General features: G+C 58.9%; 2 protein-coding genes across 2 annotated transcripts; both read left to right on the top strand.

The window, feature by feature from the left end:
- Positions 1-1,234: 1,234 nt before the first annotated feature.
- Positions 1,235-2,975, top strand: LOC115915002 (translation initiation factor IF-2-like). Its single transcript, XM_030967912.1, has 2 exons — positions 1,235-2,243; positions 2,347-2,975. Exons 1-2 carry the CDS (start codon positions 1,235-1,237, stop codon positions 2,973-2,975), a joined length of 1,638 nt encoding a protein of 545 aa, XP_030823772.1.
- Positions 2,217-26,477, top strand: BCORL1 (BCL6 corepressor like 1). The gene is made up of 14 exons (XM_030967468.1): positions 2,217-2,243; positions 9,465-9,603; positions 11,991-12,081; positions 12,332-14,884; positions 15,182-15,356; positions 15,821-15,901; positions 16,058-16,504; positions 18,469-18,698; positions 18,801-19,007; positions 19,088-19,254; positions 19,380-19,525; positions 20,388-20,465; positions 23,840-23,993; positions 25,033-26,477. The coding sequence occupies exons 2-14, from the start codon at positions 9,518-9,520 to the stop codon at positions 25,307-25,309; spliced, it is 4,692 nt and encodes a 1,563-aa protein (XP_030823328.1). The 5' UTR covers positions 2,217-2,243; positions 9,465-9,517; the 3' UTR covers positions 25,310-26,477.
- The last annotated feature ends 488 nt before the right edge of the window (positions 26,478-26,965 follow it).

Genomic DNA, 26,965 nt, shown 5'->3' with positions numbered 1-26,965 from the left:
CCTGCCACCCCTCTCAGTGCTGTCTACACTTCCCGAATCTCATGCCCCACAAGCTCAGCACTCATCTGCCCACAGACCTCTGCCTCAAACTGCTCTCCAAGCCCCCACAGCCCCAAAACAGGGACAGGCCGTCTCCTGCCCCAGGCTGCTCTGGCCTTTTCTGCAAAAAATAGAGATCCATCTCTGTGTAAGATGTTTTTTCCTCTCCTTAGGCACTGAAAAGGTTTGGAGCTGAGGCTGCAGAGGACTCCCCCGGCAGGTGACACCAGGGTGTGGCTGCCAACCCAGATGTGCCATCTGGGGGTGGCCACACGCTGAAGCCCATGCCCACCTCCTGGAGGCCTCGGTCATGGCAACGCTGAACTAAGACGAGACCTCGCCATCGCCATCGGATGGACCAAGCCAGCGGAGCAAGCGGGTCCTGCAGGGGTGAGGGCAGCACGGAGCCCATGGAGATCAGCAACGGAGCCCACAGGGGTCCGAGCAGCACGGCACGGGCGCGGGACGGTGACATCCTCCAGCTCCCACCCCAGCGCCCACGCGGGATCGCGGCCGCGGTCACCGCAGCACAGCCCCGTTCCGAGCCCACCACGCAGCCCTGCGGGGCCCGGCCCCGGGGAGCCCCTGGCCCCTGCCCGCCCCCGGGGCCGCTCCATGCCGGAGCGCGGTGCCACCGCACGGGGACGGGGGACACCGTGGCGACATCGCTCCCCGTGCCCCGGGACCGGCCGCTCCTGCCCGTCCCCGTGCAGCCCCCGCGCCGCGGGCCGGGGGGGGTCCCGCCCTCCCCTCCGGGTCGTGCAGGAGCAGGGACCCCGCGGCCCCCCAGCTGCCGGTACGCGGGGGCCGGGCGGAGGGGGGCGGCGGGGCCAGGGCGAGGGGCCGCGGGAGAGGAGCGGGCACGGGGCGGTGCTGCGCGGGGCCCGACACAGCCCGGGGCGGCGTGGCCGGGCAGGGCCGGGCCGGGCCGGGCAGCCGGTGCCCGCACGGCGGGGCCGCGCCAGGGCGCTGCGAGGCCGCCGGTCTCCGAGGCCCGTGCGGGTGCCGGCGGCGGTGCGGCCCCGGGCCGGGCGAGGCTGTCAGCGCCGGGGCGGTGCGGGACGGTGCGGAGCGGGCCTGGCCGGGCACCACGGGGGGTGCGGCGGCCTCCGGGCCTGCGGGCCCCAGTGCCGCGGGCGGGGACCGGTGACAAACTTGCGGCCGCCGCACCGTGCCGTGCCGCTCGATGTCCCGCATGGCGCGGGGGAGGCGCCTCGACCCCCGCCCCGCAGCGCTGCGTGCCCCGCGCGGTATCGAGCCGGAAGGGGCAGCGGGCCCTGGGGGGTCACCCAGCGGCAGCGTCGCCGAGGTGGGGGCCACACGCCCACCTGGGCTGGACAGGCGGGTCCGCGTTCTCTCAACCGGCCGGCCCCGCTGCGCCCGGGGACACCCACCCTCCCGCGGCCGCGCCCGGCGGTGGGCACCGGGCGGGGGGTACCGGGCGGAGAGCAACGGGGCGGGGGACAGCGGGGCGTCGGGGACCGGGACTGAGGACTCTAGGGCTGGGAACATCGGGACTGCGGGCAACGGGGCTGCGTGCGCCGCGCTCGCCGTGCGCTGCCCGTCCGGCTCTGCCCGCTGTCGGGCGCCCGGCGCTGCCCGGGCGTGGAGCGAGCGCCCGCCCCCGCTGCCGCCTCCTCCTCCATCCTTCTCCTCCCCCCGGCGCGGAGCGAGCGTCGTTCCCCGGTGCGGGAGCCGGTGCCCCGGCGCGGGGTCGGGCGGGCGTGTGTGTGTGCGGGGCGTGTGTGCGTTGAGCTCCCCCCGTGCCGAGCCACTCCGCTCCGTGCCGTGCCGAACCCCGGGCGCGGCGGCCTCCCGACCCCCGCCCCTCCCGGGGCCGCGCCGGGCGCGGAGCCCCTCCCTCCCCTCCCCGCGCTCCCTCCCTCGTTCCCTCCCCGCGCCCGCCCGTTCCCTCTCCGGACCGGCCCCCCCGCGCGGGCCGGGGCGCGCGGCACGCCGGGACCCGCAGTCCGCGGGGCGGCTCGGCGGCTCCCGGCCCCGGCGGACGGACTACGGCTCCCGGCAGCCCGCGCGGCCGCGGCTCGCTCTCGCCCTCACACTCCGGCTGCCGCTGCCAGTGTCTCCTCCGCCGCCGCCGCTGCCGCCGAACCGCCGCTCGCAGCGCCCGGGGTCCGACCCGCCGCCTGGGGCAGGGGCCCGCCCCGGCCCGCCGCCCCCCGCCGCCCGCCCGCCTCGGGAAGCAGGTGCGTACCCACCGCCCCGCGCCGCCCCGCGCTGGACCCCGGCCCCCGCTGCCCGGGCACCCCGGGCCCGCGCCGCCCCGCACCCACGGCACACGGGGGCAAGCGGAGGGGAGCGGGTGGCCCGACCCCTCCTCCGGCCGTCCGGACGGGATCTCCATGGAAACGGTCCCGGACACCCCCGGGGGCGGCGGTGGGGCGGCGCGGGGGGGTGAGCGGGCCGGGGGGACCGGCGACGTCCTGCGGCGGGACAGCGGCGGGGGCGCGGCGGGCACTGACAGCGCCGGGCGGGGGGCAGCGGGCGGCGGCGGCGGCTCCGCTCCCCGCCCCGCGACGGCGCGGCGGAGCCGCTGCCCTGCCCGGCACGGCTGCTCCGGCTCCGGCACCGGCGGCACCTGCCGCTGCCGGGGCGGTGCGGGGGTCCCGCGGCGGGGCGGGGCGGCCGCGCAGCGCGGCGCTCCCGGGGCGGCGGTGGGACGGCGGTGCCGGGCGCTCGTGGAGTTTGGCGGCGTGGCCCGAGCCCGCCCCGGCCGCCGCTGTGCCCGGGGCCGGTTCGGCTGCGGGTGCCGGCCGGCCGGGTGCCGGGCGGTGGCGGAAGAGCCCTCCCCGGGGGCAGCGCGGCCGCCGCCACCTCCATGTCCGGGGCTGCCCCGGTGCGGCAGCGCGGGGGCCCGGCCGCGCCTGCTGGGGCTGCGGGACGCTCCGCCGGGGAGTGGCCCCGGGGGCAACTGTTGAGCCGGGGGCTGCGGGAGCGGGCGCGGGGCAGCACGGCGGGGCCTAGCCCCCGGCAAGGCTGCGGGGTGCGGGGCGAAGCCCCCGGAGCGGCTGCGAGGCCGCCGGGTCCCGGGCAGGGGAGGCTGCCCGCCCCGCGGGGCCCCGGCGGCGGCGCGGGGCCGTGGGCCGTGCCGTGGCCTCGCGGGGCTCGGGAGCGGGACACGCCGCGCCTCGGGCGGGGGGCTCGCCGGGGAACCCGCGCGGACCCGGACCCGGGGCGGGCTGCGGCCGGGGCCGGGGCGGTGCCGCTCCGTGCCGACGCCCCCCGACGCCCGGGGCGGGGCGGCGGGGGCGGCCGGTCCCCCGCCCGTGCCCACGGTGATGGCCGGGCAGCGGCAGGACCGGGCGAGGGAGGCGGCGCTTCCTGCCGCCCTCACCGGGGAGGAAACCAGCCCTCCCGCGGTAGCGTGCCGGTACCGGGAGGCATCCTGGCTCCTCGGCGAGCGACATCGGTCCCCTCATCCCAGCCTGGGTGAGGCCGGTTCAGAGCAGCGCCGGGAGAAGGTCCATCAGGCTAAAATAGAGACGAAGTGAGTTTCTCCTGTCACAGAGCATCCGCTCTCTGGCACCCTCATCCCCTGGAGTCTAGCGATGAGTGCTAGGGCAGGGCCGGTGCATCCCGTGCCCTTCGCAGCTCCTCTGCATCTTTTTGGCCCTGTCTGTAGCAGCCTTCCCTTCCCTGTCTTCTCTTGCCTTCCTTCCCTTTCCGCTGTGCTTCCATTGCCCTGGCCACCCTTTGGGTTTGGGTGGTCCCAGTGCCAGCACTGGCTGGAGGTTCCGTGGCGCCAGTCGAGGACACCGACTGCATTGCTGTCACCTGGGTCTGGAGACGCATTCCAGGTGTCAGAGCCCAGGCTCCAGCAGCGTTTGGCCTTCAGAGCTGCCCTTGGGACCTCTGGGCTCTGGAGCACTAGTCTGGCTCCCAGGTATGGGAGGCTGTGCTCTGCTTTCGGGGTTTTGGATGATGTGCACCTTGTCAGGGACATTTTTTAATATTATCATCCCTTAATAGCTCTTTTTCAATCCTTAAAAATTTGTGGGCTTTGGTGGGGGCAGCCTGGTTGTTGCAGACAAGCCAGGGTTTAGTGACACCAGTTGTCCAGCAGCTGGGACCAATTATCGCAGCACTGCCCAATGTACAGCAAACTTTTATTTTTTTCTGAAATAGGGATGGATTTTTTCTTTTTTATTTCCAATTCATCGTGCCGAGGATCTATAATTATGTGTGGTGTTACTGTGTCTTTAAATCAGCTTAAGCAAATGCGTGTAGGCAAAGCCTGGCTCAGCTCTGCAGCGGCCGGGCGGCTGTGCAGGCAGCGGGGACCAAACCCGGCTCGGGGCTGCCCTCGCCGGGCACCGCTCTGCCCAGACAGCCCCAGAGGTGGCCTGGCCCATCCTTGCTGGATTTTGTGCCACTCTTGTCATTCCTGGTCCATTCTCCTACAGTTTCTGACCTCTGCATGAGTGATAATATAACGTAAGATAGTCTGTTCTCTTTTTTTTTAGTTTTCTTGTTTAAATTTTTCCCTCGTTGCATATCGTGCCCGCTGCGAGTCCTGTGATAGGGCCATCATAGGTTTTTTGATTTAATTTTTGATTTAGTTGTTAATTTTTTGCCATCAGTTTACTCCACCGGCTTTTCCAAAGTGGTGCTCAGAGCTGAGGTGCTGGGGGCATGAGTGCTTGCTCCAGCCCTCTGCACCTCTGATGGACACCAGACCATCCCATATCAAAACACATAGAATTCCTTGCCTGCGTTACTAATGGCAACGAAGAATTGCCAAAGTGAACAAACTATGGCAAGGGAAGGAGACCTGCCTGTCTGTGCAGACCGTTCCCTTCTGGCCCACCTGACCTCCGGGGAGAGCTGCAGGGCACGTTGCACCTCATTCCGCTGCTCCCGCTCCTGCCAAAGCGGCCAGCTGTGCTCTGAGCGCTGAATCCCACCCGAGTTTCCCGCAGCTGACCTCATTTTATATTTTGTAGCCATCCAGGGGATAAAACCCCCTTCCTTACAGGTTTTGCTGCTCTGGGAATGAATGTTTCAAAGGTGTCTCCCGCGGGTGTGTTTCCAGGGTCAAAGTGCATTGCTCCCGGCCTTCCGCAGTGTCCCCTGGCCACAGGAGCCACGTGGTGCTGTGGGAGGGCAACCAGAGCATCCTCCCCATCTCCTGCTGCCGAGGGATGTGGTAGCCTTTCTCTGTTCCACACCCTAGGCTGGGAAGTCCTTTTTTTTCCTCTGTGCCACTGGCCCACTCAATGCCAGCATGGACGGAGGCACCACCGACTGGGCAGCATTTACTGTGTCCAGAAAGGCTCTGGAGCAGCTCATGCTGTGGCTGCCACTCAGGCAGGGGGAAATGCCAGGCTGATGTTCTCCCTGGGTGAACTCATGCCATTGTCTGAGTTCCTGTTGCCAGCAGTGGAGCACGTTGCTACCTGTTGGGTCTTTGCTTGGTGCTCTCCCACCTGTGTTGGGGATGATGTGCCTGCCCAGAGCAGGCAGGGGGAATCCTTGTGCTGGGGGGGCTGCTGGTGTTTCAGTACTGTCAGCTCCCACCTGCCTAGGCAGGGTGCAGCGGGACACTGTCCATCTCTTGGTGTGTAGCTCATGTGCTGGGGCTGGCATGGTAGAGAGGAAGGGTAAGTGCCTTGAAATCCACGTGGTTTTAGTACTTGGAAATGCACAGAGCAGGAAAATACATGGAAAGCCTTTTGTGGGAGATCAAGGCAGCATGGTCCTACAGAGGGATGTGTTTGCACCATGGAGAAGTGATTGGCACAGGCTGTCTCTGGAAAGAGCAGGGAAAAGCCCCCTTCCCGCCCTGGTAGGCCTGGCTCCACTACAGGTGCCATAAGGTGGATGCTGGAGGAGGTCATGGCTCTGGGTAATCTGATCAAAGTGAGTTAGACCAGGTGGCAACATAGTTGTGACATCTGTGAGGGCAAACACCAACAGCACCAAACTCCCCAGTGAGAAGCAAACCCTTGGCTATCTGTGACTGGCAGGTTGATGCCAGCCTGAGAAGTTGCTTTGCATTGTTTGCCAATGCAAGCGCTTGAGAAACTGAGGCTGGGGACCTGATCGGGCCAAGGGATTGCTGTCACTGGGAGGAGAGGGTGGCTTGCAGCGGGGTGGCTTCAGAATCTACTTTGCAACCGCTTTGCTGCACTAATGCTGGGGTGGGAGGTGTGACTTTGAGGGGCTGCGGGAAACAATTAGGCAGCCTCACTTCAGGCAGCTCAAGTTGGGATCCCCAAGAGCCAGGGAACAGACAGGGTTTAACAGGGGTCAGCGTGGAGATGGCATGGGCTTAATTCTTGTCAGCAGTGGGAGCTGGTAGGTGAATGCTGGGGGAGCCTGTCCTGGAACCTTTGCTCAGCATGCCCTGAAATGATGGTTGTCTTGGCGCTGTTGGGGTTTCATTGCAAGGAGGACTTGTCAATAGAAAATGGTTTAAAAATGTCCATCCCTGAAGAACTTAATCTCTGGAAACTTGTTTCCATCACTGTACAGCAATATTTCAGAAGAGTAATTTCTTGACTTAATCCAAGGGAGCTTCCATGGGTAGCCAAGTCATCACTAACCTGAGTAACAGCACACTTTCACTGCAAGGAAAACATCTGCTTTGCTTTTCCTGGAGCCTGGAAGAGGCGGGTTTGTGGAGTAGCATCGTTTCCTTTTGCGAAACGATGAGATGTATTGCCTTAATGAACAAAATCCCCTTTTCTTTTAATTTGCCATAGTAGTTTCATTGCAAACCTCTCAGAGGGTTTGCTGTTGGAGGCGAGCGTGTTCAGCACCTTCCTTGCTCGCAGTTCTTAGGGCACGCTTTGTTTCAGGAGGTGAAGGAGCTTTAATACCGTATGAGCTTCCCCATATAGAATGCCTCGATGTTCTTACTTCATTCTAAACTCGTTTTCTTTGGCGTTAATTAGAATTGGCTGAGCACCTATTTAGCTAAATCAAAATAAGACTGTGGTTTCGTATACACTTCCTTTGGCAGACGTTGTGGATTAAGTAGAGTCTGTGCCAGGCTCTGCCCTCTCTCCGTCTTGGTGAAGCTGATCTAGGAGCTGGTATGGGTTAAAACCAGTCCAGCCAGGAAAAAAAAAAAAAAAAAAGAAAAGTTTTTTTAAACAGCGATCAACTCCCTGGTCGGGTTTACGGGTTTGCAGGGCTTCAGTGACATGACTGAAGGGGTGAGGGGAGAGAAGGGCTTCAACAGTTTCTCAACAGCTTCTTCTGCTTGAAGACAGGCATGTGAAGCCATGCCCTAGTTGTGTTCTCCAAGGGTTTCCTATGAGTTTAATTACATCCCTTTAATGTTGCTTCCAACTGCACCAGTGTAGATGGGAGATCTGCTCGCTTTCCTTGTGCCGACTCGGCTAAGAGTGTTCTGACCCAGGGAGGCTGCACTTGCTCTCTGTGGTTCAGTGTTGCATCGGGAGGCTGCTCATCCCTGCATTTCCCAATAAACTTCCTGGTCTGCCTTTTTAAGAATGCTGTTGCTCCACTGGTTTGTGTTTGAACCCACGTCTGGTGCTTGGCCCCTGTTTTATTCCTTCTCTGAGTTCATTTCTGGATTATTTTTCTTTTCTGTTCTTCATTCCCTGTGAAATGCCTGTCTTTGGCATGTGTCCCACATCGTCTGTAGAGGATAGAGGCCAAGAATCCACGAAACAGTGTTGATCTCTGTCACTGTGTCCTCCCAGCTCCCCTCCTGTGGCCGTCGTTCCGGCCCTTTTGACCAGCTCTTACTTGAGCACTCGAAACGTGCCGTTTCTTCCAGCTCCTCATGGCACCCCGTTATCACTCCTCCCTTGCCAGACCTATTCCGGGGTCATGCCTGATCTCTGCTTGTCCCCAGCTCCACATCGTGCAGCTGCACACATCCCCTTCTCCCGTTGCAGAGAAGGTCCCTTTTGATTCCTCCTGGGACATCTGTCCTGCTGCTGTGCTTGGGGGCAGAACGTTCCTCCTCCCCTCCTTTCAGTTTAGCCTAAGATGGTGAAATCCCCGCAGATTGTTTGTTCCCCTATTTCCTTTATGTTGCATTTCTCTCCAAGCATCGAAAGACTCCTCCCCTTCCTGCTCCAAGCCACCTCGGTCTCTTTGGGTATGACCCTGCTCTCTGCCTTGGCGTCTGCCCGTCTCCCCCATCGGGAGGATTTCTCCCGTCTCACAGTGTGTGTTTTTAGCAGGTTTCCCCTCTTCCCCTGACCTCTGATTTCCGTACACTGTTTGTGCACTTGTGCCCTCGTACGTGCAGATGGGTCCGTCGGTTTCTCTTTGGCACACCAGCTGCCTTGCCCCCATTTCTGCCGTGTGCCTGGCCCCTTTTTCCTCCTCGGAGGATCCCCAGCGGCACGTTCCGGCTGCAGCGAGGACACCCGGCAGCAGCTGCGCTCGGGGGAGCCCTCAGCCCTGTGGCTCGTCCCTTGAGCTGCTGGCCGGCAGCTCCCTGTGGGGCTCCTTTCACGGCACAAACTGCTGCTCGTCCCGTGCAGAGCTGGTGTCGCCAGGAGTTTGTCAGGCAAAAGACAACCGGCAGAGATTGGGGATCACGTGCTGCTTCCAGCTAATTCCCACTCCCACCGCTGCACTGAGAGCGTTGCCGTGGCTCTGTGCCTGCTTTACCTTCAGGGTTTAGTAATTCCCTGAACCTCCTTGACAGCATCTCTCTCCCTTTTGCAGTCAGTCCTGCTTGGTTTGGCCGAGTCCACTTGTTAGCACAGGAGATCCTCTCTTCCTCTGCCTTTTCCCTGGAGCAGCAGAGCTTCTCAATGCTCCAACACCCAGCGCTGCACGATTGGCTGCAATGCTCTCCCCTGAAAAGCTCCACCCAGCTGACAGTGCCTCATGGATGCTCCTGAATCTCTGGATTCCCTCATATTTTCCACTCATAACTCCAAAGAAAACCAGCACCTTCCTCACAGAAGGAGGGGATAAACCCTTGGTAGCACTACTGGCAATCCTCTGCTCCCTCCAGGAGCCCTCAGTTGTGGAGAGACCCTCCTTGTTTGCGGCTTTGCCCCTAGGACCTGCCATGGGCTGCTTTGGGAGAGTCCTGTGCAGCCTTGAAGGTTCAGTGCTGTAAAGGACCATCACCTTGTACAGCTCTGTTTGGTGTCTTCTGGTGCTGGAGGTTCCTCTGGAGGGAGAAGAAAAGTGGGGGAAATGTTTCAAAGGATTGAGAGTGTGTGAAGACACTTGTGTGAAATTCTCATGGTAGCCAGTGGCAATAACACTGTTTATTGAGAGGATGAGTGGATGGCGGATTCTGTCCAAAGGCACTGCTAATTCCTCCTAGCCCTCTTCCAGACCTGTGGCATCCCGGGGTGTTGTTCCCCATCTGCCTGGCAGCAAAGCTGGGGACGAGTTTTCTCAAAGGGCGGTTGAATCGATCAGCCTAGGAGAGTTCCCAACCTTCTGTTTTCCTTTTGCAGACAGAGCGGTCCCTGGAGCCCCAGCAGATCCTGGAGGGTGAGGAGCAGCTGTCATGATCTCTACAGCACCTCTCTACAGCGGGGTGCACAACTGGACCAGCACAGAGCGGATTCGCATGTGTGGCCTCAACGAGGAGAGGTGAGGTGCGTGGGTGGCGGGCAGGGGAAAGGAGGCACGAGGAAGCCGGTTAGGGATCTGGAGAGGCTGTGGGCAGGGAGCTGGTGCTGACTGAACCCCTTTTTACTGGGATCTAAAATGCCCCAACGTGCAAATGAGCCACAGGGAGGAGTTGGATGTATTGGATATGTTGGCATTCCAGGAGGGTCTCCACATCCTCTGCTCCACCAAGGAGTGTGCTGGAGGTCTCGGCAGAGGATCTGTTGCCCATGTGTGGTTACGTTACCTCCACAGCTTTGGTGCTGACAAGACCAAGTTGTCTGCATGTGCTATTGGCTTCACTAGAGCTGTGCTCTCAATGGCCAAGGAAGGGAAGGAGCTTGAACTAAAAGCTTTTGGTGACCCAGGAGGGTTTGTGCCAACCAGATGATCAGATGGGAGGGTGACTTGCCACCAAAGAGGAGATTAGGGAGCATTAGTGGCTGGGAGGTAGGATCGATCAAGCCAAGCTCTGTCGCTTTGCATCGCCTGTTGATTCCCATGGCTCGGGGTCTTATTCTCAGAACTGACTAGTTTGTGGCTTCCTCAAGGCCACCGTGTCTGTTCCATGCATTTGCCAAAGCCAGGGAAGTTTTATGTGCACAGAGGCAGCGTGTGGCTGTCATTGCGGGCCGCGGGTGCCGAGGGTTTTGGCGGGCGTCCCTCGAGGCCGGTGCATCAGCAGCGGGCAGGGACGAGCCCCGGGTCTGGCTCGGGCAGAGCCGATCTGCCACATGCAGCACCGCCGGGCGCTCTGTGTCCCGCAGATAAGGGCTCCGATGGCGATACCCGCCGAGCCTCTCGGCGCTGCTCCGAGCTTACAATAGGCGTCAAATTTTGAGATGGCTGGGCAGGCCGGGGGGCTGCGCCCGGGCGCTCTCTTGTCCCCGATCCTCATCTCATTCCTTGGGCCCCGTCTGTGCGGGTGGCATCGCGCACTGCCCCGGGAGCAGCCCCGGCAGGGCCGGGCGGAGACCACGCACCACCCTCAGGGCTGCTCCGGGGCAGCCGAGGGGAGCTGGGCAGGGGGTTCCCGTCGGCTCTGCGGGTAGCGGCGGGTGAGCTTCGGACCGGGAAGCGCCGCGAATCCCCGGGAAGCGCCGGGAGCGCCGTGCCCGGGCGGGCCCCGCGGGGCCGCGGGCGGGCGGCTGCGCTCGGGCTCCCCCTCGCGCTCGGCCCCGGCCCCGCTCCGCTCCGGCCCCGCGGCGAGCCCGGGACCCGCGCCCGCTCCGGCCCCGCTCCGGCCCCGGCAACCCCGAGACCCTCCGGCCTCTCGTCCCGTTCACCCCCGCTGCCGGCTGAGGCGGCTTGGCCCCGGCCGCCATCCCCGCCCCGCGGCCTCTGACGGCCGGGCCGGGGAGCCCCTGGAGGGACTGAGCGGGCTGTCACTGACCGGAAGGTCGGTGGGGATGGCACGCAACAGCCCCAGGCAGGGTCCAAGCAGTAGGGGTACAGAGCAGCGTCCTGGGGCTGAGCATACGGAGCGGGTTCCTGGCACTGGGGGAACAGAGCAGGGTCCTGCTGCAAGGGGTACAGAGAATGTTCCTGGCGCTGGGGGTACGAAGCGGAGTCCTAGGGCTGAGGCAGCCCAGAATGAGGTCCTGATGCTAAGGGTATGTAACAGGGCCCCAGCACTGGGGGTACTGAGTCCAAAGACAAATCGTGTGCCCACAGTTCTGTGTCTGTGACTGCTGTGAAAACCCAGGACATAGGAAGCAAATCCATCTGAAATTATGTCATCAACAGAATCCAAATTTGATCGGTTTTGTGCTTGCACTAGCAGCTTGTCCCATGCAAAACAGTGGGGAAGGGCTGTCTGATGAATACCATTGGGGAAGGAGTGTCCCAAAGAGGTCACAGTCCTTGTCCTTGTCCTGTCCAGACTTTCCACTGAGGAATCACATTCCAGAGATGAAGGGTCCAGACACGCTGGCCAGCAAGACATGGCACATCAGGATGGCCATGGACACTCTCTGCTCCTGTCCAGGCCTCCTGAGCCCAGAGTGCTTTGGCACCAGAGGGAGAACCCCACTGGCAGCTAGGCTGGGCAGGGGGTCCTAGGATAGGGAGGAAATAGAAGGAATGGGAATGAGGAGGTGCCTGTTGGGGAAAAGACAAGCAGGATGAGACTCAAGGGAGGATGGAAAGGTGTGATGGGGCAGAATGGGAAATGAAGGGGACAGGAACAGGTGTGTGGCACCAGGCTGTGGTGACACTGGGGAAGGCTGGGCTGGCCCACGAGGAGGCTGGGTGGCCATGGGTAAGGAAGGTGTACAGCTGCTCCACTGTCCCACACAGGCACAGGGAGGGGTGGGATTCTGGAAGGGTATTTTGGGGTTTCGTAATGCTGTGTCTTCTTCCTCACCTAGGAGAGCCCCCATTTCTGATGAGGAGTCAAAAACGAGCAGCTCCCAGCACTTGGGGTCTCAAGAGTTTTGTGTCAGCAGCAGCCTTTCCGAGGTGAGTTCTTTGCCTGCACAGCTGAGTCCAAGAAGGCCATTCCCTGATGGAATAGGCCAAGCAGGAGCATTTTCCCTAATGGATTCATCGACTCCTTTTTGAGAGACATGCAGTGAGGCAAAGTCGTGCTCTCCTTTGGGCAAAGCTGTTTGCTGCTTTTGGCTCTGGGTCCAGGGTGGGCAGATCCTTCCTGCTTCCCTGGGTGCCACTTGCACAGCTCCCAGGAACACTTTCTCCCTTCCTGCTGCAGGTGGAGCTCACAGCAGTCAGCGGTGGTGGCAGCAGTGCCCAGGGGCTGGATGCTGATGGCAAGGTGGAGGAAAAGCTTGGACCCAAACTGGAGGAGCAACCACCTGATCCCAACCCAAACCTGGAGTGTGTGGGAAAGACTGTGACAGACGACGCCCTGGGCCCTCTGGCAGGTCAGGGGGATGGCAGAGGGCAGGAGCCAGCAACCCCCAGAGCTGTGGAGCAGGAGAGCAGTGGTGCTGATGCTGCCTGGACACCAGCAGATCCTCCCAGCGACAAGCAGGCTGATGCTGCCCCAGCCTGCTCTGTGGCTCCAGAGAGTGAGCCTGCTGGGAACGAGAAAACCACCCCGAGCACTGCAGCACAAGGGCCAGGCGTGTTGGCAGAAGGGACGTTGTCTGTGGTTGTCTCCAGCTGCAACACCTCTGCCTCCAGTCCCGCCACCTTCACATTGAACAGGGTTTGCTTTCCCCCCTCTCAGGCCCCTGCTATGCAAAAACTGCCCCTGTCCTTCCAGGCTGGGGCTGTGCTGAGCCCGAGCCAGTCACTGGTGTACATCCCCCCTCCCAGCTGTGGGCAGCCGCTCAGCGTGGCCACACTCCCAGCCACTCTGGGGGTCTCCTCCACACTCACCTTCCCCGTCCTGCCTTCCTACCTGCACGAGCGTTGCCTACCGGGTATTATCGCTTCCCCAGAGCTGCGTTCCTACCCCTACACCTTCTCTGTCACCAGGCCCTTGGCTTCAGATGCCAAAGTGGTGTCTGTGGAGGTGAATCAGCTCAGCTGCCCCCCACCTTCGGGTGGAAGTAGTGCCCAGGCTGCTGCTGAGAGCGCTCCCCTGTCCAGCACCGGCCTGGCCCTGCCCTCCAGCCAGGCTCTGCCGGCAGCACCAGCACCAGGGGGGAGCGCTGCTCCCTCCTCTGGCACAGCTGTGCAGGCCAGAGCCCCGGCAGCTCCCGAGCCACATGCTCCGGGGGCTGCCACTTCCCTGTCTCCTCTGAAGTCCCCTCCCCAGCTAGAACGTGAGATGGTCTCCTCCCCGGAGTGCAGTGAGATGCCTCTTGATCTCTCCTCCAAGTCCAACCGCCAGAAACTGCCTCCACCCAGCCAGCGCAAGACTCCTCCCATGCCCATCCTCACCCCCGTGCACACCAGTGGCAAAGCGCTGCTCACCACTGTCCTCTCCAAGTCCCAGCGTGCGGCACAGGCCACGGGCAGCAGTGTCACCTCGTGCCTCGGCACCACCCCACCCTTGGTCATCTTTCCTGAGTTCCTGCGCAACGGCGAGCAGGGCTCCTGGATGAAGAACACCACGCTCATCAGCACCATTCCCGGCACTTATGTTGGTGTCGCCAACCCGGTGCCAGCCTCGCTGCTGCTCAGCAAGGATGTCGGTGTGAGCCTCAGCAGGGACCCACGCCACCTGCCCAAGCAGGAGCCCATCTCCATCATTGACCAGGGCGAGCCCCGGAGTGCCGGTGTTCCCTGTGGGAAGAAAGCCAACCAGGTTGGCACGGAAGGACAGCAGGATCCTGCCAAGAAACTTCTTCATGGTAGAGCTGCTCCAGGAGCTCCTTTGTGTCAGTCCAAGGACATCGCCACCTGGAATCCTGTCCAGGGAAGCGTGTACCCGCGATGCCCCATCAATGGAAAACCTTCCAATCCTCAACTTCTGCCTCTGGGCTGGTCTCCGTACCATCAAACCCCACTGCTTTCCATTGGCATCTCCACGGCAGGACAGCTGCCCCTGAACCAGAGCAGCCCCTGCAAGACAGCCGGGGCAGGCAAGCTGCTGGCATTCCCGAGCGTGCAGCCCGCCGAGCCCAGTGCGGCCGCCCAGAGCCTGCCAGAGGGCGAACAAGATGCTGCAGCCAAGAGCAAGAGCTGCCGGGCCTTGCCCAAGCCCTGCGAGGAGCCGACCAACCCAGCACCACCGGAGGCAGGTCCAGCTTTCCATACCAGTGCTTTGGATGGGAAAGGGGGGAAAGGGAAGCTGGACAATGCTCCAAAGAGTCAGGAGTGCACTCAGCCAGAGTCTGACTGCGGTCAGGAGAGCAACGCACAGACTGAGGCTCCCCAGGGGAGCTGTAGCCTCAAACAGCCAGATGCAAAACCCAAAAATCAAGTGTTAGCAGCGTATTTGTCACATGACCTGCCAGCAGCTGGGCAGCAAGGCCTGCGGATGGTGCCAGAGGTGCCCACAGATGGCCAGCGCAAGGAGCTGGGCTGCAAGGGCTCCCAGGAGCCATCGGTCACGGAGCCCGTCCCGTGTGTGCAGAAGGTGGATCTGTGCAGGGTCAAGAAGGAACGAGTGGAGTGTGATGTGTCCTTTCCCTCAGTGACCTGCCTGCATGCTGGGGCAGCTCCCCAGGCCTTCGCTGAGGCCAAGCTCAAAGGAACGGGGCAAATCAAGCAGGAGGGTGGCACACGCTGCAAGGCCAAACGGCAGCACGATGGGGACACCAGGCAGAGCCACAAGAGACTGAAGTGCCAAGGCCAGGACAGTGAGGAGTCCCCAAGCAAGTCGGGAAGCTGGAGCGTGCATGGCCGGAAGGTGCATAGGATGGGCTGGGACTGCTGGGTCAGGGCAAAGGTGGGGCTGGGGGAGAGGAAGGAGCTCTCATGGGGGGACAGTTGAGGGCACAGGGCTTTCTACCTGTGCTCCTGGGCATTGCCTAGCTGTGGGGGAAGTACCTGTGCTGCAGGTTGTCCAGGGCAGAAATGTATCTGGATTGTCAAAAAAGCGGGAGGGTGCCAGCGTAATCAGTGGAGATAGAGTTTTGTCCTTTTTGTGCTGCTCCAGTTCAGCCAGTGGGAAGCTCCAGCTTCAGCCCATGTCCTCCTTTCACAGTGGCAAAAACACCACGACAATCCACATGAGCTTGGCAAGCAGGCAGGCCGGGAAGGCCGAGGCGGCCCGGGTTCCATCACGGATCACAACAGCCTCGGGGTAAAGCGCAAGCGTAGGAGGCCAGCGAAGACAGAGTGCCCATCTCCGGCTCACCGTGGAGACAGCCACGAGGAAGGTACTCTTGGGAATGGCAGTGGGTTCCTGTGGCATCAGGCTGCCCTAGAGGCCAAACTGCTGTTCTCCTGAAGCCAAATGGGCTCTGGAGCTGGGTTGGGATCCAAAATAGAGCTGCAGCGTGATCAGACTCCCAGAATGGAGGAGGTTGGGAGGAACCTTAAAGCTCATCTTTATCCGCCCTGCTGCCATGGGCAGGGGCACCTTCCATTAGATCAAGTTGCTCTTGGCCAAGCCTGGCCTTAGATGTTTCCAGGGATGGCACATCCCCCACCTCTCTGGAGAACCTGTGCCAGTGTTTTAGGACCCTCCTTTTCAAAAACTTCCCTATGTCCAGTCTAAACCAGCCTCTGTTGGTTTAAAGCCTTGGGCCATCACAGCAGCCCCTGCTATGATGACACTGCACTGCCCTTCCCACATGACAGGTCTGTGATCTGTTTTCTCATGGTTTGGTTTTCTTCACAGGTTACTTGGAGAAGAAGCCCAAGAACAACTTCCGGGATTTCATTCCAGTGGTGCTGAGCAGCCGGACGCGCAGTCAGTCGGGTGAGTTGGTGCCCAGGCTCCCGGTGACAGTCCTGCTTGGACTTGGGAGCATTCCCTTTTCACGTCGCCTTGTCGGTGCATTTTGTCCTGCTTTGAGGCTTTGCCTTGTGGATCCTCTTGGCTTTTTTGTCAGCTAGAAATCCCACTTTTTTGCAGGAAGCATTGCTGGCTCTTCTGCAGGTGTGACGGGAGAGTGTGATGTGAGTGGTCCGGAGATTTTGCCATTGCTGGAGGAGGATCAGGAAGAAGAAGAGGAGGAGGAGGAAGAGGAGGAGGAGGAGACATCCTTGAAACATCGCAAGCTGCGCAAATCCCACAGGACATCGCGCTGCCACAGCCGCAGGGACAGGGACAGGGACAGGTCTGTGTCTGAGAGGAGCAGCTGTCACACAAGGAGGACCCGGGAGCTGCCCTGGAGAGCAGAATCACCCAGGCAGGTGTGGGAGCCCAACGAGGAGGAGGAGGAGGAGGAGGAGGATGGCCACATCAAAAGGAAGAAAAGGAGACGGCAGAAAAGTCGGAAATACCAGACAGGGGAATACCTGACTGAGCGGGAGGAGGAGCAAGTGGGATATCCCCACCGGAGGCGGAAATCCAAAGCAGGTACAGCCTGGGAAGGGGGTTCAGGTACTAAACTGGGGACCAGAGGAGGAAATTTTTGTTTTGTTATGTGTGGAATTTCTGGGGGGATTTGGTTTTCATTATTTTTTTTTGTAATGATGAAACTCCCTCACTTTTAATGACCTGGTGGCTGTAGAATGGGCTGCTTCAATTGACCAACTCATCTTTCAAAAACATTTACAGTAAATTCCAAAGCAGTAAACAGCAATTTATGTGGCTAATTAGACACTGATCTTACCCTTGGCTTAAGACAGAGGGCATGGGAAAATGAGAATGGGATGAGGTAGCACAGTGGATTTCTGGACAAGCAGGGTCCCTGGGAGCTATCTGTGCTAACACAGGGGGATGTGGAGCCATCCTGATCCAACTAGGCTGCTCTTGGCTTTGTCTTGCTCTATGAGGGTCACTTGCAAACTTGCACCAGGGAGCACAAGGGTGAGAGGATTAGCAAGGGTGCAGTGATGGGGGATTCCCCTCTGTGGCTTGTAGGCGTGAGGAGGAACACGCTGTGCCTGCCTGTGCTCACCTCTGCTCTGCCACTGCTCCTGCACCTTCCCCGGCCACTGCCAGACCCTCCGTGAAACCTAAATCCATGATGAGCACATCCCTGAGGGCAGCAGTCTCTGTGGTCCCCTCTCCCTGTGCAGGGACAGTCGAGGCTGTGGCACCTGTCCAGCCGTGCTCGGTGCGTGCTGCCGCTTGGCTGTGGCTCGTAGTCCAAAGTCACACAGGTGACGGGGGGGGAAAGCTGTCATGGGCAGCACTTGTGCCAGCCTTCTGCATGCTTGGGCTGTGCTCTTGGAGGGCATGAAGTGGCCATGGCCCTGCTGCCTTCTGCCACATTGGAGCTCAGACTGGCACTCCTCAGGTGCTGCTGAGATGCTGTGGGGAGCAGAGGTGGCTGCTGTCCTCCCAGCAGCTGATGTCTGCTCCAGCACAGCGTTACACTATCCTGTGGTGTCTGGGAGCCTCTGTCAGACCAGGAACAAAGTTTCGAGTTGGCTTCCTGATGTCTTGGCAACTCAGGCACTCTCGGGATGCCTCCTGTTCAGAATGGGAGCCTGGAAGGAGCTTTGCAGTGGCATTCAGGAGGGTTTGCCAGCAGCTTTACCACACATGTTATGAGTCTCTGTCTGTCTGTGCAGCTTCCCTCAGAGGCTGGACCTGCTGTAGTTTGGATTCAGAAGTTGTGGCCTTGAGCTACCTCCAGTGGCAGTAGAGTCCTGAAGTTCTCTCCATGCAGTGCAAAGTCCTTTCCTCTGTCTCTTTTTAACTGATCTCTTACTCATTTCATGGAGTGCCTGTAAGTCTCGTGCTGCAGGATTGGGTGAGCAGGATTCCTCCATTCGGGGAAGACAAGGCTGGATTTCCCTTGAGAAATCCTGGTGCTTCTTAACTGGATGCATGTTAATGAAAACTTAAATGTGCTCCTTAACTTCAGGGGAAGATGTGAGAGGGCAAAGCAGGCCTGTTATGTTTAGGCAGCAAGCACTGAGTGTTCACAGACAGCTCCTCCGTGTCCTGCCCCTCTCAGACATATCCCAATGAATCCTGCTCCCATCTTTCCGTAGGTGTCTCATGTACATGCTGAGTTCATCCCAGATGGGAGAATCTGTGTGTTCCCTCTGCTTCTCCTTCTTGCAGTGTCCCTGCCCTGGGGCTGGATTTAGAATCATGGAATCCCAGAAAGGTTTGGGTTGGAAGAGACCTTAAAGCTCATCAGTTCCACACCTGCCATGGGCAGGGACACCTTCCACTATCCCAGGGTGCTCCAAGCCATGTCCAGCCTGGCCTTAGACACTTCCAGGGATGGTGCAGCCACAACTTCTCTGATTTCTGTGCAGCTCTCAGAGATGGGTGGTTTGTCTTGCCTGGTGCCAGAGGTCTGGGTGACCTTCAGTGTGGTACCTACAGAAGCTCCACACTCGTTCACATTTCTCCTTTAGATTGCAGGCACCGGAAGCAGAAGGAGTCTGGGAAGGGCAAAGGCACAGAGCTGCAGCTGAGGAGCAGGCTATCCCCATCCCCCCGGAAACCTCAAGGACACACGGACTTTCGGAATGGCTTCTTCCTGGAGCACTCCGACACCTCTCCTGTCCAAGAAGAGCTAGAGAAACCATCAGGAAAACGCAAATGTAAAACCAAACACCTGGCAGGGATCTGTGATGAGGGGAAGGTATGGCTTGAACAGATGAGGGGTTGAACATGTGAGGAGAGAAGGAGACTCCCACGAGTCATGGCCACATGTACCAAGGAGTTGTATTCCTTTCTTTCCCAGGGGAAAGGCTGCTGCAACCAGCCCAAAATGTGCTCTCCGAAGAAGCCCCAGGACTTGTGGACACTTTGTAAGTCCCATCGGGCCAGCCCAGGGAGTTCCCCTGAGCTGCCTCCAGCCCAGAATGTTCCCCCCGGAGCTCGGCGGCTGATTGTGAACAAGAACGCAGGGGAGACACTCCTGCAGCGAGCGGCTCGCCTGGGCTACAAGGTGAGTCCTGTGCCCTCCTGCCTGTGCCCCCGCTGCCCTGCCCGGGGGCAGGTTGTCACAGCTGTGCTCTTGCTGTGCAGGACGTGGTGCTGTACTGCCTGCAGAAGAAGAGCAGTGACGTGAACCACCATGACAACGCGGGGTACACGGCCCTGCACGAGGCCTGCGCGCGTGGCTGGATTGACATCCTGCACATCCTGCTCCAGCACGGCGCCAACGTCAACTGCAGCGCCCAGGACGGCACCAGGTGAGCCAGCGCAGCATGGGGCAGGGAGCACAGTGGGTTCTTGAGGTTGGTCATCACTGAATTGATCTTAACCCAAACCAGAGCATTTCCTTAGCAAAATCCCGGTCCCTTTTCTGCCCTTGCAGGCCTATCCATGATGCAGTAGCAAATGACAACCTGGAAACCATGTGGCTTCTCCTTTCCTATGGTGCTGATCCCACTCTGGCCACATACTCTGGGCAGACAGCAGTGAAGTTGGCCACCAGCGATGTGATGAAGAGCTTCCTCTGTGGTAGGTGCCAGGCCTGGGGTCACAGTGCTCCAGACCTTCCCCTCTGGCAGCAGGCAGGGCCAAATCTGGGTGTGAAAGGGCCTGAGCAGAAAATGACTTAGTCTTTAACTCTGTCCTGTCACAGAAGCATGTTTTTACCACTCAAACTTTAATTATAAAATTGTATGTGTTTCCTGTATAAGAAAAAAGTCAGTTTTCAGTGTGCAAGGAGATGGCTGTGCTGTGGTCACACGACTGAAGACAGTGCTCTGCTTGGAGATGCTGTTCCACAGTCCCTAGTTCTACTGCTTAACCTAAGGGAGCAGATTTTTATTGCCAAATAATGCTGCCTTCTATGGCAAAAGAGCCCTGCCCAAATACTGCTGCTGGCAGAAGGGGCTGTTTTGGATCTTTATGGTTGCGTTCGGTGCCATTTGTGTACAAGCAAGATGAGTGTTGTAGCTTCTCCACAGCAGCAAGGAAGGGACAGCCAGAGGTGGTTCCCAGACAGAGACAAGACAGAAAATCCCCAGTGTTGACAAAACTCTCTTTTCCCACTGCTGTGTGAGCTCCTCTAGGGTCAACTACTCACACAGGTTTTGAGGATGGTGATTTGGAGCTCAGGACTGTTCTACAAATCCTTCTTTCCAAGCCACTTCACACTGTCTGTTGTTTTCCCTTTTCAGCTCCCATTTCCTGGTTGGGGGCCTGGGGTGATGCCCACTCCTGAGCAGCGACACCCTTCCTGCAGCTGTGGTTCAGCTTTTGCCATAATGCCCAAGTGGGAGAAGCAGCAGGGGTGAAGCAGCTCCCCCTGGATCTGTGGATGTGCGCACCAGGATGATGCTTCAAGCCATTAACTGTCTGGATTTTCTCTCTCTAGATTACCTGTCAGATCTGCAGGGCCGCAGTGACGGAGACCCTCGGACAGCCTGGGATTTCTACAGCAGCTCCGTGCTCGGTGAGTGCAGCGCGGGCTGGGTCGGTGGCAGCAGAGCAGGAGGTGAGGCTGTGGAAAACACGTCATTACCTCGGGTTTGGCCACATCCATCTCTACTCATGCTTTGGGTAGAGACCTTGCTGTGGTGACACATGCTGGGAGTTGCTCCTGGGAGGGATTTCTTTGAGAAGTTGAATATTTGCATCTCTTCAAATGCAAGACTTTGCTGCAGGTGCTGCTGCTGATTCCTGAGGGTCTCTGGTTGTCGATCCCAAGCATGTCATTCTTGTAGCAGTTCTTGTTGCTCCCCTGCTAACTGGTCACCAAGGAAGGTGAAGGACATACTCATTCCTTCAAGGTGTAGAAGTCTTGAACTTCCAGGTTCCCAGAACTGCCCATCCCTCTCCCCTGCTTTGGATGGGAGATGTTCATCCAGGGGAAGTCCTGTTCTTACAACACCAGGCATTTTTCCCAGTGAAGGGCTGACTGCTGCCTTTACTGTCACTTCTTCAAAACCGTGGTTACAATGGAAGATGTTCTGGGTCTGGCATGGGCATGTGGCACACTGGAGTCCCTCCAGCCTCTTCCAAGTTCAGTGCTCCCAAGCCCTCCGTAAGGACTTGGAGCATTTACACTTCAGGTTGAGAGACTGCTTGTTGATTGTAGTTGTTCACCTCCATAACTTCCAACATCCTTCTAGAAACAAAAACAAGTCTGATACTTTCAGGAGGGTGCTCTTGGAAGAGGACTTGTCTTTGGAGGACCCTGAGGTCTTTCCATTCCAGAACAGGAGAAATTCTTCACTCCTGAGAGCACTGTTTGTAGGCTGCTGCACCTCAGCCCTGCCAAGGGAACAGTTCAAACCTCAGCCTCCTTCCTCAGAATTTCTCACTCTCAAAGCTGCCACAAGCCTTTACAAAGAAAAATAGGTGTTCTTTGCAATATTTTTAAAGATACTACCCCTTTTGATTCATCACTGATTTCCTGCTGCCCCATCCATGGGGCATTCCCAGTGTTGCCTTTGGGAAGCTGTCTGGCAAGGCAGGAGCTAACACAGCTGGGAAGTGATCCTTTACCCTGCCAGGTCTGTTTCCAGCAGGCACGGGAAGGGACCACCCTCCTCCCCATCCTCCTGGGATCAGTTTACAGCAGCAGCAGCTGAGGTGCCAGCCCCTCATCACCTGTGCTGTGCCAGGCACTGCTGCCAGACACTGCCAGAGCCGCAGAAAAACCAGGATGCCCAAGCCTGAGACATGGGCTGCTTTCTTTCCAGCCTGTTTACTGTGTGTCCTGCAATGTCCCTTTCTGGCTCAGGTCCCTCAGCAGTCACCTCGGGTCACCTGGAACAGGTACAACCCAGGGCAGGGAAGTACCTGGTTCTGCTCTGGAATAAGGGAGCTGCTCTTAATCATCACAGGCAGCAAACAACTCTCCTCCTCCTGTGGATCAGTCCTTTGAAATCTCCCTTTCCATCAGCTCCACCAGGTGAAGCACTGTATGTCCCTCAGGATACAGGAGAAATCCCAAGCCCTGCTTGAGCTGTTCCTATTCTGAGGCAGGAATGCTGTCCACATTTTCCTTGAGGTCTGCAACTCTCTGGGGGCAGAAGGATAATGAAGGAAGCCAGGGTGTGGGATCTCTGAGGTGTGGAAAAGTCATCAGTGTCCTGCACTTGGTGCTGCTGGAGCTCCAGACAGAAAGTCCCAGTCCGGGGTTTGTCTGCACCTGGGACAGGCATTGTTGTGCCTGATTGTCTCCCTCAGTGGTACAGAATGTTCCTGTCCTTGTCGCAGCCTTTGCACGGGCAGACGGACAGGACTGAGCTTTCAGGACAGACAGTGAACCCTATTTTTGCCACATTAAATGCATTTAATTATTTTTTTCTGAGTTGCTCAGGATATCTGAGGTTTTTCAGTGATGGCATCCGAGCTTTGCCAGCAGCAACATTGAATCAATAATCACGTCACTTATTTTTGTCCTATTCTATAGCAAGTTTGGATGATTTCAGCACCCTGTTTCTTAGGGATTCTTTTTTCCTCCTTGGCAGCACTAGGAAATAACTGTTTTTCCCCCAAGACCCTGGCTAAGCCAGTGTCCCTTGTCATCTGCTGTTTTCCTCAGTTGGAATCCTACTCGTGCTGGGTGAGCAGCTGGGTGTGTGAAGCTTCCTCGTGCAGCACACCAGAAGATTTTCTTCTTTTCAGCCTTTTCTCTTGTGCGTGGGGCTGAACTTTTGCATGACTGGTTTATTTGCTTAGGGACACATTGGGTCTTGCTGCTCTCTGTAGAATCTAAACTCTCTTATCTGGAAGTTTTTGGAGTTCTCCTGTATTATCTCAGTGGGACAACACCACTCTTCAAACTTAAGACTATTCACACCTCTTCATAATAAAATCCAGGCAGCAAGCTTCTCTTCAACAGGAGCTTTTCAGATTGGTAAACAGGAAAATAACCTGTTTTTAAATGGTTTTAGATCTAGCCTGCTGTTCTCCATCCCCTCTGGACACAGATCCTGCTGGAGCTCAGATGCCTCCTGGAACACCCAGGCAAATTCTCTAAGTCATAGAATCATGCACTGGTTTGAGTTGGAAGAACCTTAAAGACCATCTTATTTCACTCTTCTACCATGAACAGGGTCAATTTCCACTATCCCAGGTTGCTCCAAGTCCCATCCAACCTGGCCTTGGACACTTCCAGGGATCCAGGGGCAGCCACAGCTTCTCTGAGCAGCCTATGCCAGGGCCTCACCACTCTCACAGGGCAGAACTTCTGTATATCAGCCTTAAATTTCCCCTCATGCTTGTTGCTTGGTTGGATTAGTGTCTGGTGGCACAGCCTTGCTGTCCTCACTGAGATGGGTGATGGCTGCCCTGGATCACCTGCCAGAGGTTCTGAGGGTGGGATTTGGGTGGAGAAGCTCTAGAGGAACAGAGTGCTCGCTGTGCCTTCCTTGGTAGGGCCTGTGCAGGCAAAGCCTCTCTACATCCACCTCCCTCCTTGCTGTTCCAGGCTCTTCCAGGCTGAGGATATCTGTGCTGGCATGGGAGAGGGGTCAAGGTCATTTTGGAGAGAGTCTGAGGTCTACCAGTAGGGTGGCTGATGGTGCAGACTGTGCACTGTCCCACCTGTGGGACCAGAGCACACCTGAGCTTCCTGCCACGACTCGAGATGTTCTCCCCACCTCACCTGGCCAGTGAGCAATCTCTATGCAGAGCAGCCAGCACTTGCTCCATGTTCCTCTGGGACAAGGGGCTGGAGGGGAGCAGGAGGGGTGCAGTTCTCACATGGCTGCAGGAATGTTGTGGGAAGGTGCCCGTGGGGTTGTGGAAGTGGCCAGGGAGTACCAGCACGGGCTGGTGTGTGACTGAGCACTGCCAACCTCTGTCCTGTTGCAGAGGGGAAGGACAGCATCGGCTGCGACCTGCTGCTCAACCCTCCAGGGAGCTCAGACCAGGAGGAAGAGGAGCAAGAAGCAGATAACTTCATGTTTGAGTTCTCAGACAAGCCGCTGCTTCCCAGCTACAACCTCCAAGTGTCCGTGTCCCGGGGGTGAGTGCCTTTCCCTGAGCCCTGAGCAGGACCACACGGGTCTGCAGCCCCAGCATGGGCAGCAGCACCTTGGTTGTTCCAGTGGGGTTAATAGCTGCTCGTGTATCTCAGGTGGTTTTTTTCATAGAATCATCACAGAATCCCAGAATGGTTTGGGTTGGGAAGGGCCTTACAGCTCATCCCATTCCACCCCCCTGCCATGGGCAGGGACACCTTCCATTAGACCATGGTGCTCCAAGCCACATCCAAGCTGGCCTTGGACACTTCTAGGGATGGGGCAGCCACAGCTGCTCTGGACAGCAAAGGGAAGTTGTGGCTGTGGCACTGGGGAAGTTGGGGAGGCAGTGCCTGGCTTGGCACAGCCTGGAATGTTCTCAGGGAAGGCTCATCAGGGTTCCCCCCACCCTCCATGGCCAGGCACATACTGCTGCCCTGAGTGTCTCTGTGCTGTGCCTGTCAGGAAGCTCCCCTCTCTCATCCTTGTGATCCTGCTAGTTCTAGCCCTGTGTTCCTTCAGCAGCAGCTCACACTTATGGCTCTGAGATTGTTTCCTTTCCATCATGGCTAAATCAGTTCCAGCACGGGAGCACCATTCCCACCTGCACCCCCTGTGACACAGTGGGGCAGAAGGGTGACTTAGAAGAGGCAGCAACCAAAGTACCACTCTTCTCTGCAACAAATTTTTGTGCCTGCCAGTGTTTGTCCATGCAGAGGGACACATGCAGCATGCCCTCCAGCAATAAACCACACCAGAAGCTCCATTTCCTGACCATGTGGCTTATTCCTGGCAGGGAAGCTCCCAGGACCTTGTTGAAGGCAGGGCTTTTCACATCACTGTCCCTGCCTGGCTGTGAGTGTTTTAAAAAGCTGTGACCTGTGAGGCCATGATCAAACCCCAGTCCGTGGGCTCCTGAGGGGAAGCAGCACATGGAGAACAGTGCCAGGGCCAGAGGGGAGAGCCAGCATGGCAGGGGGGAGGGCACCGTGCCTGCAGCCCCCTCCACCCCTATAACCCACCGTGCTCTTACCATCCTCGCAGGCCCTGCAACTGGTTCCTGTTCTCTGATGTGCTCAAGCGGCTGAAGCTGTCCTCCCGCATATTCCAGGCCCGCTTCCCGCACTTCGAGGTGGCCACGCTGCCCCGGGCAGAGTTCCAGCGCCAGGTGTCCCTCAGCCAGGTGCTGGCGCAGGAGGAGGTGCCAGCAAGCCCCGAGCTGGCGCCGGGCGCGGCAGAGACTGTGGAGCTGGTGCACTACGAGCCCGAGCTGCTGCAGCTGCTGGGCTCGGTGGTGGAGTACCAGGCCTGGAGCAGCTGACGGGGACAGGCCACTCCCGGCATCACGAGGCAATAATAAGGACCAAGGGGAAGCAGCTCTCTCAGCGCCAGCAGCAGGGACCCGAGTCTTAGAGCAGCCGCTCCTCCTCTCCTCAGGGTCTCCGCCAGCTGGGGAGGGAGGACCCTCGCCTCCAAGGCATCCCAAGGTCCCCCGCCCACGAGCAGTGGCGGTCGCTGCCGCCGTCGCCTCATCCAGCTCCGGTGGGTGACGGAACCCCCTGCACGGGGCTCAGCGAGGGGTGCGAGCCGCCGCCCCTCCCCACCGGACCCTACGGAACTGCGCCTCTCCGTTTGCCCTCCCCCTCCCAATGTCTTCCATAGTATTTATTTAATTAGTATTTAATTTGTAATGTTTTCTTTGTTTTTGCTGAGTCTGTATCACTGTGATGGTGAGCTCCGGGCTGTGGGATGAGGCCGTCCCCCGCCCCTCTCCACTGTGCCCCGAGGCCAGCCGGGCCCAGGGGTTCCCGTCCCTCCCTGGCAACAAGCCAGGGGACAGCCCCTTCCCTTGCCCTTGTAACTGGCTCCTGCTGCCAGCGCTCAGCCCCAGCCGGGAGCCAGCCCCACTGCTCTATCCTCTCCCGTGCCTCCTCCTCCATCTCATTCGTGCTGCAGCTCCCTGTCCCCGGCGGTGCCGCCCGGGCAGGCGCAGCCCGCGGCCCCAGCGCGTCCCCGCTTCGGCAGCTTGTGCCCCGCCCCAGGCCCTGTCCCCTCGGCAGGAGCCGCCCCCTTGGCCCGCGCCCCGCCGGTGTCCCGGGAGCGGCTTTCTGTGCAGCAGCGGGTGCGGGCGGGCTGCTCTGCCTCGGGGCCGGTACAGTTTTATTGTACAGGTGCTAACAGGACTGAGGTCGGGACAATCGGGGGATTTCTGGCTCTCCCCGCTCCGCAGCGGGAGCTTTGGGTGAGTTTTTTTGTTGGTTCGTTTTTTCTTTGTGTTGTGTTTCTTCCCAGCCAGGGCAGGCGTTTTCCCCCTTGGAGCCCCGCTGCCAGCCTTCCCTCCGAGGGCCCGGCAGCACCTTCTTTAAGCCAAGGGTTTTTTTGCCTTTGGGTGTGTATTCTGGTTGCTCTTTCTGATTTCTGTTTTATTATATGCAGCAACAGGCTGTGGTGTCAAAAACACTGATGTACAGAAAAAACCTGCATCAGGCTCCCTGGCTCCTGCCTTTTCTTTTCGTGTCCAGGCAGATTTCTATGCATGTCAGCCTGAGTCTGTGGCTCAGGGAAGGGAGAGGGGAAGTGGCCTCTGGGACCTGCAAGGCCCATGTGTCTGCACAGCTGGAAAACCAGGGAGACTCCACTGCTCCTCCCAGCTTCCTGCCTGACCCTGGTGCTGGGAACTCTGCAGCCAAGCCCAGCGATCCCCAAACACAGATGTCATGGTAGCCCTGTCTGGTCCCAGCACCCCCAGCCTGTTCATGGGGCAGCTGGTCCCTGGCTGGCTTTCTCACCTCTGTGGGAGCAGAGGGTGCTCGGGGCAGTGCTGTAGTTTTGTTGTTTCCTTAGGAAGGACAGCAGGAATGCCATTATGACAGGACTAGGAGGAAAACTTTGCCCACACACCACCAAGAGGAACTCCCCAAAGTGGTACAGGAGCAGTCAAGGCAGACCTTAAAAAGAGAGGGGAGAGGTGCTCCCA

Source organism: Camarhynchus parvulus, chromosome 4A (genome assembly GCF_901933205.1).
Source record: "Camarhynchus parvulus chromosome 4A, STF_HiC, whole genome shotgun sequence".
NCBI lineage: Eukaryota > Metazoa > Chordata > Aves > Passeriformes > Thraupidae > Camarhynchus > Camarhynchus parvulus.
Note: the sequence above shows the minus strand (reverse complement) of the source record. Positions and strands in the feature narration are given on the sequence as shown.